General features: G+C 39.5%; 1 protein-coding gene across 1 annotated transcript in view; it reads left to right on the top strand.

Moving 5' to 3' along the window:
* The window catches only part of stau2 (staufen double-stranded RNA binding protein 2), a 112,122-nt gene that overhangs the window by 26,982 nt on the left and 69,976 nt on the right, over positions 1–15,164 (top strand). The window contains exons 6-7 of the mRNA XM_074693725.1: positions 2,563–2,722; positions 8,703–8,810. Of these exons, the coding sequence (XP_074549826.1) occupies positions 2,563–2,722; positions 8,703–8,810 (268 nt within the window). The remainder of the gene's footprint in view (positions 1–2,562; positions 2,723–8,702; positions 8,811–15,164) is intronic.

Here is a 15,164-nt window from a genome sequence, read left to right as displayed (position 1 = left end):
TGTCTTGTTGTTATATTTAAAGTCATTGTTACTGACTGTGCTCTAATAAGGCCTCCACTGCTAGAAAAGGATGTTCTGATTCATTTTTACTCATGGTGAATCATCATGAAGTGTAACGAATTATGAATCCCCATCAAATAATGTAACATCCCTATAGTTGGCCACTCTACCAATAGGTTTTCAGTGGCTTAACCATTAGCAGAAAGTAGGATGGCACATTTTCAGAAATGCTTCAACACATGTACCGGGCAGGATTAAGAGATTAAGATTGAGAAATACTGCTCTGTCCAAAGCACCTGCCATCAAGGTTGGCACAACCCAAAAGTTCCTTGAAGGGGACTTCAAAATACCCTGATCAAGTTAAAGATCAAAACTAGTTTATGAAACTTAATTTATCTAACTCCTTTTTTTAAAAATAGTTTCATATTTAAACATTCAATACAAATCTTAAATTCAACGTAAGGATAACAATATTTTACATTTTTTGTCAGTGATGTGGTGTCGGAAAAATGAGTCCCCCAACTATGTGGCATTAAATAAATAGATACATAAATAAGTAAATAATTGAATAAATATATTTACGATAAAAAATACAAAAATAAACGTATTACAAGTATTCAACTGTGTTAAAAAAAAAAAATCTATCTAACGCTTACTTTTGCAGTGTTGGCCATATTTCCTGTCATTTCTGTGGTAACTATAACTACACTAAAATTACTGTTGAGATCCAGGAACATAACGTCATTGCTCCAGCAGAGATTCATGACGCAAGATGGAGCATCTCATCAAACAGCTTGTAGACAATCCAACAATTTAGTCTCATTATCTTTCAATTTCCTTTGGGATAAAATACTAAACTCAGTAAAATTGTTCTCTAAAGCTTGATGGATGTTAACAGTGGACAGTTTGGATCATAGTTTTAATGATGCCTTTGTTTTCTTGGTTTCCATTTGTCTAACAGTCTCTCTGCTCATGTTTCTCTTCCCATCTGGGAGAGACTTGGGCTCATGTCCAAATCAAAACCACTGTACTGCTGATTATAGTGGTATTATGTTGCCAATAGGGTGGATGCCTAAACTGACCAAAATAAGAATCAAATTCATATTTTATGAAGATTAAAGTATTACTCTGTAACATTGGCAGACCTTATTATCAGTGTGAACATTACCCCAGGCCTTTCCCTTAGTAGAGCTAAAAATCCCCATTTACAAACATGTGTGACAGCAACAACATTTTTATTAATGTTAAAAATATCATTATGATGTGTTTCAGCGTAACATTCCACGAAAATTGAGGTATGGCAAGAAACGTTTATAAAAGTAGATGTTTCTTTTTCACATGACTTATAAATACATTGATATCAAGGTTGTAGAGTGATTTGTCCATCTTCCTGAGACTAGCTTTTAATAGCTGATGTATATGAATTTAACAGCTGATGTTGAGTTTTTCCAAAGCAAACATTCAAACTCAATATCAATGGTTTAAAAGGTTGAGATTTTTGATGCAGAAAATATTAAGTTTTACATTTGGTGTCATTTTGACACTCATCGTTGATCTCAAACATAATAACAAAGCGGTCACTGGACTTCTCGTCTATGTGGATCTGTGTCTTGAGAAAGTTAAGTTTAACAACACGCATGTGTTCTGCTGTGAAGAGGACTGCAGGAGTTTCCAGTGCACACTCATTCCCCTCTCTTACATGTTAGAGCTCCTAGGATTTTAAAGCTTCTTGGGTTCCCCAAATTCCAATTAAGTATTAAATCTCACATTTCAGTGCCAAGCAGGATGTTTTGCTATGGCTGAAAATGAATACATATGTACACTGCATTTATGTCAGGCTTGTTTTAATTTTCCTCAGCATGTAGTGAAGTAAGCTCTGTTAAAATATTGAATACATTTTGGCAGTGGTCACAGTTCCATAAATCCAAACTGCTGTTATCCATTTGTTTTCACCACATATGCTGGCTGTGTGTCCTTGTGTATGTAAGCGTATACTGGCAGAAAAAAAAAAAAAAAAGAAGACGGGAGACGGATATTAAAAAGTTTGGATTCCTCTCTTGTCTTGTTAGCTTTCCCACTATTTCTCTTTCCTTGTCGTCGGTCTGGCAGACATTCTCTGCCCTTCTACCCCCAGACCCAGGAGGGGGTATGACACACGCGGACTCGCAGACCCCTAAATCTGCTCTGTGACGGCTCAGTCCCGCTCTGTCAGGACCCAAAGAATGAGAGGAAAATCTATGATCGGGGCCAGAAGAAAGAGAGGAGGATATATATTTCTCGGGGCTTTGTTTGGCAACACTAAGATTAGATTCAATAGCGAGACATCAGTCAAGTGGTTGGCCAACAGGCTATTGTGCAGTAATTGACCCTGATGAAGTGGTGGGCCTTTAATTTGGGAACAGTGTAATCGGTTTGGATTGATAACTTGGCTCATAAAAACAGGGACTCTCCCATCTCTTGTTTTTCCCAAACATGTTCTTTATCAGTAATTGTGTTTATTAAAGAAATTTACAAACTATTACGCACATTTTTTAAATAACGTCTCCTTTCTCTCTGTCTTAGGTACCATTATCCAGTTCCTAAGATCTTCTATGTGCAGCTCTCTGTGGGGAGTAATGAGTTTATAGGCGAGGGACGCACCCGCCAAGCAGCCCGACACAACGCTGCCATGAAGGCCCTGCAAGCACTGCGCAACGAACCCATCCCGGAGCGGCCCCCACAGGTAAACAAACAAACATTAAACACTTATGTGGTTATTGTCTGAAACCCCATTACCACCAAGCAGTCTGGTTTAGATCAGTCCAGTTTGGTATGGGTTTGATCAGTTAAGCCTGATCCTGTTGAAAACTGTGTCCCCTCAAGGTAAGTGACTTGTTAACTGGATGCTGATCGCCAGTTACGTAATGGCGTAATGCCATTAAGGCACGATGCAGTGTACCCCGCTAATAAATCTAATGAAGAAGAAAAATTAGACACAGTTAACAAAGAGCAACGATGGAAGACATTCAGCAATTCTGCTTCTTTGTGATTTCCATGTGGCTCTTTATTTCAAAGTGGAGGAGAGGGCAATGTTGTAGCTCCACTTTTAGGGGTTGAATTGGTATATCTGCAGAATGGTACCAACAAGTGGAATGGCTTGTCTTGTTTATTAGGGATCTGTCCTGGAAATATTAAGTTGAAACAAAATGTGTCCCTTATCGAGGCAAACTGAACTGAACTGTTTGGTGAAAATGGGGCTTAAGAATTACTGGGACCTGGTTGAGTAGATTTTCATCAATCAAACACAGTTCAGACTGCTAAAAGTCAAAAAAAGTTTTTTTTTAATTTGTCAGTGGACTGCATCAATACATTTTCTACGGGGTTCAAGTCCAGCAAGTTGTCAGACCACTTAAGCACAGTAATATCACGGTCACTTAACCAGCTTTTGGTACTTTTTGGCAGTGTGGGCAGGAGCCAAGTCCTGCTAGATTATGAATTCAGCATCTCTGTATCAGCATCAGCAGAAGGAAGTATGGAGTTCTTTAAAATTTCCTGGTAAATGGCTGTGTTGACTTCTAAAAACACATTGGGATCAACACCAGTAGATGACATTGTGCCCTAAACCATCACTCAACTTTAAAAATGTTTGCCTGAACACAAATACCAAAGCTATACAGTCACCAGCTTTAAATTGTGCTACACAAGACATCCTGTTGCATGAAAACAACCTCCCTCAAGGAACTTAAGACCTAACATTAACTGTCAAGGATTCATTTTATAACAATTATAACAAAACTTATCAAACTTCAGGAAATCACCATACACACCTGCAGGAATTTTTTTGTATCTAAGATGTTGTTCTGTCGTTCATTTCATTTCTGAAAGGTCATTCCACTTTCCACTCAGATTGTCCTCAATCATCCCCCGCTCCTGTTTTCAGCGCTTCTGTCACCTGTACAGATTTTACGCCAAACGACCATCCCTCCACTCGGCTCTTCTCTTAATGAAAAGTCAAAGGATTTGTGCCTCGGATTTGTTGCTGCTCTCATCAGAGGGATCAAATGAAAGTGTTTTTCAGCCCATATTTTTTGCAGATGTGTGTGTAACAAGCTTTCGTGAGATTTCATCTTAATCCACTTCAGCTCTTATTACTCTGTGTGATTTAAGTCTTTCTGTCTCCTTGGTTAAGTTGACACCTGGCTCCAGTGCTTCTTTCCCTTCCAAGTTTCTCCCTACTTTGTCCTTTTTCTTTCTGCCTCCTCCCAGTGTCACTGTACCTTTCCAGAGTTTCCCCTCAGGCATGGCTGTTAACTGTTCTTATCGTCTCCCACCGGAAATCAAATTACCCCATATCCTCACAGCCTGGCATCTCGGATGGTTATTCAAAACGCTTTGGCTCTTCTCACTTGCCTGACTCGCTGTCTTGTGGCGTCGGTCTGCATAAATACGCTCTTTGTTTGCTGCTGCTTCTGAGTCTTGCTTTACAAATTGAGGCACATTGTGTCTACGGTATATGTCTGTCATGTTGTGTGTGTGTGTGTGTGTGTGTGTGTGTGTGTGTGTGTGTGTGTGTGTGTGTGTGTGTAAACCATCTTGCATGCGTAAACGCTTAGACACCCTGAGGCTGATGGTGTTCTTTTATTTTTACCACCACGACTTGTCAAACCTTTGATTTACAGAAGACCACAGGTAGATATCAGTGACGTGCAAATTGTGTTGTGTTTATACTAAGGTAGAGCAACAATACGTAATCTTAGGGAGCACAAAAAAACAACTTTGCATGGCTTCAGGCTGTAAAGACAGGGAAATTGGTGACTAACCTTCAAATCCTGCAAATCAGTTTACATGGTGCCAGTTATGTTAAAGGCATCATTTTAGGCCCCCCGGTGCTATATCCATCAGCCACAGAGGATAATGTATAATGATCAGGTGGTTACTGCCAGGATATGGCCTAAAACCAATTCCTCATTTTTTTCCAAGCTATATTGCAATACACAATATACATCTCAATATTCTGATTTTCTGATATATAGAAATTTTAAATTCAACCCTTTGATGCATAAAATGTCACCAGTAACGCGTTTCAAGCTGACCCTCAGATGGATATTAAAAAATTACTTGCATATCCCAAACCTGCGATTGACAAGATATGAAAGTGACTTTTTTCCTCCACCAAAAACACTCTTGCACAGGAGAGTTTTCTGGGTAAGCGGGAGAGTGCGCTGCTTGCTGTGGCGGAAGCACCTGCAGAAAGTGACAACGTGAAACTCAAACAAGAATTAAATACCAACGTCTTAAAACATATACATGATGGTTGTGATATAGTCATTGCATACTTCTCACCTGCAGTATATCTAGAGATGGGTACCGAATTAGGTACTGTTATAGGTACCAATTGAATTCTGTCAAAAGTACCAGTTACCGATTCACATAAAATCAAAAGGAACCATGTTTAGGTACCTACCGTAAATGCATCCTTGTGACTGTCAGGGTTAGTGGAGGAGTAGGGAATTTTCCATTCTGGACATGAACACAAGGTTATATATTGAAGAATAAAAATGTTTAATTGAAAAAAATATGTTTTATTATTAAACAAATTGATATTTTTTACCACATAAGTACAAAAAAGTACTGAAAATTGATACTGTTAAGTTCCGATATCAATTGCCAGGTACCAGGCATTGGTACTGTATTGTTTCAAATGTGAAAGGTACCCATCACTAGATCGAATATACTTGATCAACCCCCCACCTCTGCTTAAAAGTCATTCAGTCCAATCAAAATGATTGATTGGGAAAATATTTAATTGATTGAATAATTATGGTACCTTATATGTGAGATCAGTCCATAATGAAAATGAGAGAGCACTCATCCAATCACCATATTAAAATTCTTTTTATGCCCTTCTCAAGCATCATTGATACTGTGTTTCCCACATGGGTATGAAATGTATCCCATGTAAGAAAAGGCAAGAAAAGGTACATTTTTGTCTATAGGGGTCACCAAAACTGACACAAACCTTGAGCAGAATCTACATCGAATACTTGCACTAGAACATCCCATATTTTTGAAGTAATTTGATGTTAGCACTTCCTATTAATAAAGCAGTTTATTTAACTTCACAATACACAGAATTTTAGGCTGTTTGTGATGGGAAATCTGCATCTGGAGTTTCTTGGACATTAGTCGAACAGTTCATCTGAGGAAAGATACAGTAAAATCTGTGAAAATTGTGATTTGACATTAACAAGACTTTTCCAAGAACTCGTTTTCTCAATCAGCTGGGAGCCTCATCTTCCCATCCTTTGATGTAGAATCCTTTAGCCATGCTCATAGACATAGACAATGTGAAGCTTTCTGTACACTCACAGTCACTTTTTATGCACACAGCGAGCACTAGACTGAATGAGTTATTCATTTGCTTATACTCTCCCAAGGACTCTTTGTTCAGTCGACCAATAAAGAAGGGGAGACTCCAAATTTAGAGTAAGCCCTCTTTGTCTCTGTCAAAGGAAGGTTGCTGTTCTGCTTGGTCATTCCAATGTGCTAAAACAAACCTGCAGGCAGATGCTGACACTTTTTATTCAGCCTTGAGGAGAAACAGGGATCATAATTCATTTACGTCACAATCGTGAAGCTGTGGCAGAGGGAACTGTAGCTGTTAAAACAATTAATTCACAGCAATGATCTGATTATACAGTGTATAGATGAAGAAGACCCTGAGGACTGATTCCTCCTTGCTCATGTCATGTCTGCATGTGTTCATCAATAAAAAAAAACTTGTGACTAACGTCTCGTGCCACTGTGAGGTCTCTTCCCCAGTGCAGTAGGTGCATCCACCACGTGACAGCGCTTCCTGTGAAATCTAAGAGATCTCTTGGTATGATTCATGCGTCAGATCAGGTCACACAATGAGGAGAGAGGATGGAAGAAGCCCAAAGGGAAAGACAGCAGCCATTCAGACATAATCAGACAAAGAGCTGGACATGAGAAGATAAGGATCGAGAGACAGAGCTCTGCATTCCCATAGACAGTCGGCACCGAAAGCCCCTGTGGTGTATGTCTGATGATATGATCTGTGTGGCGTGAACAGGGTTGCTCTTCTTCAGGACTAAGAGCAGGATTCAGGGATTGATAGTAATCAGTCTGGAAACTTTTAAGAATCCATAGATTCAGTTCAACTGATCTAAATTTACACCAAGAAAGAAAGAAAAAGCAAAACTTTTAAGCCTTTTCCTTTTATTGTTTGTAACCAGCTCCACCTTGAGCCATTCATTGTTTTCCACTTCCAGTGGCAAAGCGTTTCTGGTTCTCACAAGTAACGATCCGGCTGTCTGAAAACAGAGAATTATATACGGATATTCTCTTATTTAACTGGACCACCCTTTTTTGAAAAACTTCTCACACAGTCCAAGGACCACCAGTCGTGTCCTGGAATAAATCCTAATCCCATATCAGATAAAGATCAAATCCAAAAACAGACAGGCTTCTCGTTGTAGCAGCTTGGCTGACACACACAGTGTTGGTGTGTAAATCTTTGTTTTGATACAGGGCTCAACTTTACGTTCAGTTTGGTCTGTTTTCTCTGAAAGGTAGAAAGACCAAATGTCTTATTTATTTAGAAACAGTGGCTCTTTGGTAGTTTTCTGTGCATTTGGTATGGGGAGTACCAAATGTATTGCCTCACTTTTGTGGAGCTGTCATGTTGTCTATCTTTTAAGAATAGAATAGAAAAGAATGTACTATATTAATGCCCGAAGGGAAATTCAGAGTCTTAACAGCAATGAATGCGTTTAGCCCCAAAAATTCAAGAATACATAAATGGAATGATAAAATAAGTGTTAACTTGAAGAAGAATGTTCATCAGAGACGACAGCTTGGCTAAACTCTCCACTCATCCTCCACCTCCACAGACTGGCCTTCTTCACTTGTTTCCTCTCCACTCTTAAGAGGTGAAAACCTTCCAATGTGGCGTTTGTGTCTGGTGTCAGCTCCGCTAGCCACATCTCTGTGAATAGCATGATGCTCCTCTGCCCTCTTGTATTCTCTTTGGTGCTGGGTTAGCACTAATAGCTCGTCAATCTAATTGGAAAAAGATCTTACATTCCCCATAACAATGGATGGAAGGACATGTCGATGTTGTCTCTTCTAAGCTCACACCCCAGCACCAGCAGGTCCACGCCTCCTTCTCCTCTGCTCGGAGGGAAACATCAGGCCTAGCACTGGTTAGCATCGACATGCTACAGGCTGCTAACAGCTGATTTCATATGTAAACAATGTGACCATGGTTCCATGTAGGATCTCCAGACAAACACAGGAACAAAAATAGTAGAAACAGCACTGCAGATGTTACCAGTTTGGTGTCAGTGGCCAACAAATGAAACATAAAAAGTTATGATGGACTCCAAATGTAAAGATGAGGAAAAAGAGAAGAAAATAGAAAAAATGGACAAGGGAGAGAGAGCTCCTGCAATAGGCAACAACAAGCAACCAGAAAGAAAAAAACAATCTATATTTGAGCTCAAGTAATGCTGTTTCTGTGTTAAGCGAAGCTTAAAAGTATGTAACAACAAAATAAACAGGCAAAACTTTCCTTCTTGGGGGGGTCACATTTTTAATTGTTACCTTAAGTGCGATTTTACTACACAGTTAATGAATACAAATCATTACTTACTAAGTCCTCTTTTACTTTTGTAACCCCTGCTTTTCTCTTTCTTCTTCAGAGCCCAGAGGAAAAAGCGGAGAGTGAGGACGGCAGTGATGCAAGCAAGTCAGAGATCAGCCTGGTCTACGAAATTGCTCTCAAGAGAAATTTATCAGTCAACTTTGAGGTGAGACACTTGTGCTGTAAATTACTACTCATGTTATTCCTGTAACAAAGAATGAATGAAGATAAGAACACGCAGATAGCAAATGTGTGAGTACTTGTGATTTATAGTGAGGTTTGGAGAAATGTTGTAATATGGTAAGTGTTACCAAAACGCAAAGGCGTATAACGAATTGAAGGAGTCATACTGATAATACTTTTCCAGTTTTTCTTGAATGATTACATTAGAAGGGCTTGTTTAGTCAGCTTTGCCTAATTTGTTCAGAGAGCGTCAAAATAATCTGTTCAGCTGTATATATTTCAAAGTGTTTCCAAGCTGATGAAGGACGTCAGAATGATGTTTGGTTGCCTGTGTTGGTGACTCAGCTGATAAGTTTCCTCAGTGATTCAGCCTGGTTAAGAACAGTATCTTAAGTGTAATTACACATTCTCTGTAAGACAGTGTGCTTCAGTTACAATCCTTTATTTTTCTTTAGAAAAAAAGATAGTAAAAGGATAACAAAAGAGAGTAAGAATGCTGTATATGTGATATCGAAACATTATATTCTCGGGATGTGACTGTTGTCACTGTTGGACAATTGAGTGAATAAGAAGACAGCTGACTTTCTGGTGATTCCTGTACAGGCACTCCTATCAGTAATACTTTTTCAACTCTTCAGCCACTGCTCCCAACATTTTCCAAATTCATGAAGTAGTGTTGTGTGTCCTTACATGACCTGCTGGGTCTGTTCCCCTTGGCTTTCGGCGTGTCTCAGCTGACTCACCCAATATTCACTCCCTGGTGGCCCCCTCTTCTTCGACTATACTCTGCAAGGTGCCAAAAACAAGGGAGGCTCAGTTTACTCTGCGTGCACCCTCCCTTCCTCCATCAAAACCTCTGCCTTCCACCTCTCCTGCTATCATCCCAAGAATCACAGTGAAGGGCGGATGCATGTTGAGGCTAGAAGGACAGTGTTGAGGGAAAACCAAGACAAGGATGGAGTGAGAGAGGGATTTTTTTTCTCACTTCTCTCCCTCCCTCTGACTTTGCTTGCAAATAAAAGTTTACACAACATTGAAGAAATTATTTGGAAAGCTGTCCAATCCTCCCTCTCATACCCTCCCTCCTCTCTCCCCTTTGTTCACAAAATGCATTTACTAATCGGAGCATGACATGTCCGTCCTTCCTGGAACTACTATTAATAATTTCAGCCAGCCAAATCTGGATTGATGCGACTCATCTGTCATGTCTTTGTCGCTGTAATTTACTGCAATTACGCCACTTTCATTTTCTGTCCTTCCAAATTGGAAGCTGACAGCAGCAGGTTTTAAAAGAAGCCAGATTCCTCCGACAGTCGCTCTTCTGCTTGCTGTTGATGTGGAGACTGGCTGTTCATTACCGCTGTCTGATGAGCAGTAAATCATTAACCACTCTCTGTTCCTCACTTTGTCTCACTTAAAGCTTCTCCAGCTAAATTTGATTGCCCAGAGTTTTACTCACTTTGTTGTGCTTTTTCTCTTTGTTGAAATTAAATGATTTAACGTTATACAGAGATTTGGAAATGTCTCATCTGTTTGGCTTGTGAAGACAATTTAATACCCTTCTTTCTTTACAAATACTGATTCCAAAACCATGATGATTAAATAGAGACAAATCCCTTACATTTAAAAGGGAAAACTACAGGGTTAATTGTGTTGGCCATAGAGATGAGTACCTTTCACATTTGAAACCAGAAAAGCACTCAGAGAGCGCAGACCTCCGCCAAGCATATTGTGATTGTCACGCAACACTTTAGTCCGTCTTTATTTTTATACTCCCTTTTAACAGACTGTCTGCTACAGTTTGGTGTTAGTAGCAGGTTTGTACGATAATTAGTTACCTGACAGTGTTGAAAATCATGATGACCCAGTACATATTTCATGTTCTGGATCTTAGTATCTAGAATATTGCCAGGATCTGGATTGTACTTTAACATCTGTCAGAAATAATCGTGACCTTGTCTTGTATTGTTTTGCAAAGCAATCCGACCATTTATCGTGGAGTTATAAACACATATGGTGAAAACAGCCCTATCTCACAATGATAGAGAATCCTTTAAAAAAAATTGCTGGATCCAAAAGGTGATCTGAATCACCTCCAGAATTGAATCACTTCTTCCTTATCCTGTTTTTGAAGATTTCCTGAAAATTAATGAAGATCCGTTTGTAACTTTTTGAGTTATTTTGTTCACAGACAAACAAACAGACAGACAAACTGCCAAAAACATAACCTCCTTGGCATAGGTAACAATATGGTATCATTACTTAACAGCACCAACTTTACTTTTTTTTGTATGTGTGTGTTTATGTCATAATAAATATTAATTTGTTATACAACAAAATCTCAAAGTTTTTCAGTTTAACATATTTATCTCTAAATTTATAAACTTTCAATGCCGTTTTCATGTCCAATATGAAAAATGGCCAGCTCTTCCACTCCCTTATACTCACAAGTATGCCTTTAGATATTGAAACATGGTACCATTTGATGTTGCGTGAATCAGTTCTTGGTACCTAATCTGGTACCCATCCCTAGTTGGCCTTCCTGAGTTTCCCTCCAGTACCAGTGACTGAAAAAAATAGACTAATTTGGGGGAAAACCACTGCTTGTTAACATAATGAACTACTATAAACATGGATGTAGTTTCAGTGTTGTCAAAGATGGTGGTCGCCATATTGGAAATACTGACTCCAACTTATTTTTGCCTTTATAGATCCGGTCAAAAAATTAAACCAGTTTTTGCTCTAACTTTGTGTAATTCTTCAAAACTGGAGGCCATTAAATAACTTCAATGTAGATGAGTTCTAAACACATTTGATTCTGCTGCTTTCATTTTTGGCTCCAGTGAGCTTTCTTTGGTTTTTGGAGCCGGCCCTAAGTGGACACTCAAGGAACTGCAGCTTTTTGGATCTTTTCCTTGGCTTCATTTTTCAGCACTGGCTGCTTCTCGATGTCGTCCTCCTGGCTTTAACAAGCATAGCTTTCTCTCTGCTGGCACCACTGCTTCTTTCCTCAGAACCATGAGATAATGTACCTGAAATCAGTGAATTTTCAGTAAGACTCAGTGCTGCATTCTGGAGCATGATGCGGTACAGAAAAAAGCTATCACAAACTTTTTTCTCCCCTCCATAAAGTGGACCTGATTTCATTTACATTCCCAGCATGTTTCATGTAGAATGCTCTCACAATACTGTGGCTAGAGATTGAGAGTGAACCACAAATATCTCCACAGGTCTCTAGATTATTTTAGTACTTGTTGGCCAAAGTCTGGCCTTATCTCCCACCCTGCCGTGTTGCTTCCATTTTCCTGTCTCTTTGTTTAAACACTGAGGAAAATCATAAAATATTTTCCCCCAACAAAAAATAAAATCACACTCGTACACCTCAACTTAGGAATTATTTATCAATGCACCTTACTCAAAATGGTAAACATTGTCTTTTTCATGAGAATACCTTTTACAGCAGACATTTTTGCTTCTCATCTCATCCTCCCTTTTACCAGAGCATGAAATTACCCATGAGTCACTGTTCGCAAGTGTCTGCTTTCCCATCCAACGATGCAACGATGAGGGTCGCCACCACCCTGAGAGCCAGTTGGCTCACTTAATCCCCCCGTCAGGCAATATCAAACAGATGTCAGCATCAAAGAGGAACCAATCTATAAATCACAGCTTGTGTGTTGGATCAGAGGCTTCCTATTCCAAGGAGGACACAGGAGAAGAGGGTCCGAGCCAAGAACCACCCATCTTACAAGGAGCAGCTTCCCCGAGGGCTTGTCCATCCACTGTCCTTACAAAAGAGCCTTTCTTCCCTCTACCAGTCCTCGCCATTGTTCTACCCTGCTCCCATAGCCTCCTCTTGCAGTGTACCTGAGGTCTCGCATGCACGGCTCCTCAGACTGCTCAAGGTATTAATGTCTCCCTGAGAAGCCGGAGAGCAGGCCTCCCATGTTAGAGAAGAGAAGAGATGAGGAGACAAGAGAAGGGGATTGTAAAAGAAAAAATCAACATTGAATTACAGAGTTTCCTGTGTACAACCTGATCCTCGTCATTAGGTGCTACATGGGTGTGTTTGTCTGTTAGTATGTGTGAAAGTGTGTGTGCACGCTAATGAATAGTGCTGAAATCCCATCGGCGTGGCACAGATCCTGTATCGTCTGCCAGGAGACTGACTGCAGCTCGTCTGCCGCCATCCTGGGCCAAGAGTGTGTGACATTTGTGCACTGACACACGCTTTGTTTTTGACTGCACTGTATATCTATACAGGCCATGATATCTATACACGCCACGTTTGAAGTTTGGATTAGTAAGTAATTAAATGACTCATGTTGGAGAGTAAAGATGAGTCTTAGTGCAACAGATCCTCTCCTTCATTTCTGCAAGTTCTGGGAAAGGAACAGAAGGGACAGCAGACGATTCAAGAAGGCAACAAAAGGCAGAGTCACTAAGGAGACATTCGAACATGCAGATTTGATGATCATCAAGGCATGTGCTGTATAGACCTGGACTGTTAACTAGATCATGTATTACAGTGGGCTTATTATGACAACTTTATTACTCTCTTTTCTCTTCCTGCCTTCAAAAACACTTTGGATTAAACAAAAGGCACTGTATTTTTGTGTTTTCATGCACATTCTGCAGTATGCATCGGCTAAGTGTTTAGATGTTGGAATGAGGAACTGAAAAGATGGTGGATAAAGATTAAATTAGTCATAGGGTAACTGGTGCTCTGTTATCCCACATGATTGTTGCAAAGGAAAACAGGACAGTATTTGATTGTGTATACAGACAGTTGTTAAAAACTGTCAATTTGTGATTGGATTAACTGGGAAGAATCTGTGTCTGCTGTGGCTGTTTGTTTCTGAAAAGAAAAGTCATTATATGTTACGTCTGTTTAGTTTATTTGATAGGGGCAATGCACAGTTCATCGTGCAACTTCTGTCCATCTTGAACAACCATAGTAACCCATGCTTTATTATCAAAAATAAATAAATAAATAAATTTTAAAAAAAGCAGAAAGAGACTGAGCTCATATTATATGCATATATTTAAAAGCCTTTTATGGAAAAGTCGACTGCAACAGATGCTATCTTTTTTGCCTGATCTATCTACTTAAAATTTGCTGCAAAGTTTTTCAAACATTAAAAAAAAATTCAGGTACAGGAATTTTGTAATAATATTAATAATAATAATAATAGTAATAATAACAATAATAATAATAATAATAATTATTATTATTATTATTATTCTCTCTCAAAGAGATCGTTAATAAATCGGGCAAAGCAAGAGGTAAGTAAGGGATATGCTTTTTTAAAGGTTTTTTAAAACCTGGAGAACCATTACTTATTTGTTTCCATCACTTAATCAAGCTTTCACTTGTGTAGCACCATTTATACAAATCATATGCAACTAAAAGTGACTTACAGCAGCTAAAATCAAGGAAACATTAAAATAATAACAAAATATGACGTATTAAAATAGAAATGGGAAAATATAAGTGGGACGTTTATTGGGTTGCTGGCTTTGTCCAGATGTAGCTTAATTTAACAAACATCACCGCTAATTGGTTTCACTGAACACATTAGAAGTAATTTCTTGAATCTGCGGAAGAACCAGGATGGAAACTTGATGATATGCAGTCTCACTGAGAGTGATGCTCTGAACCGTTTCTCAGCCAGGACCGGTTTCCAGTTTCTGGAATCCCCAATTGTTGCCTGCCAAATAAACAATGGCAACTGAGGTTTTACAGAGGAGTAACAGAGGTTTGTGGTCGGAATCAAATCAGGCGCATTGTGGTCACCCACCAGGAAGCAAATTTGTTCCTGTTTTTTCAGTCTACCATCTTTCCCAACCACTGAAGTGGGATAGCCTCATGTGTTTAGATGAGGCTGTGATGGACGAGGAGGGAAAGAAAACCTGAATGAGAGATTGATTTAGTGACTGCAGCCACAGATCAGCTGAGGACGCTTCCCGTCCTGCACATCCCATCATTCACTGCAGCAGAGACTTCCACAGCCCTACTTACGTCTTCATTCTGTAACTTGCTCTTTTTTTTCACAAGTGTAATCTCAGCTGGCCACTGATGAGCTGTGTCATCATCAACCCATTGACTGACTTAAAAAGAGTCAGATGTATCTAGTCCCATTGAATGGCGTAATGCACTAGAAGCTGCCATGTTACATTTCCCTTTTCTGGTGATGAGCAAGACCAGAGCACATCCCTTGGGTGGGGGTGAATTTGGCTGTTAGCATTGACAGCTAGTGCTACAAGGCTTCCCTGTATCACACATCTTTCCAGTCACAGTGCAGGAATGCTGACAGCCTAACAGGTACGCTGACAG

Source organism: Halichoeres trimaculatus, unplaced genomic scaffold, assembly GCF_033239565.1.
Source record: "Halichoeres trimaculatus isolate MK-OKI-2021-1 unplaced genomic scaffold, fHalTri1.1 fHalTri1_scaffold_18, whole genome shotgun sequence".
In the NCBI taxonomy this organism is placed as follows: domain Eukaryota; kingdom Metazoa; phylum Chordata; class Actinopteri; order Labriformes; family Labridae; genus Halichoeres; species Halichoeres trimaculatus.
The sequence above is the reverse complement of the archived record's forward strand: the minus strand, read 5'-3'. Positions and strand labels throughout refer to the sequence as shown.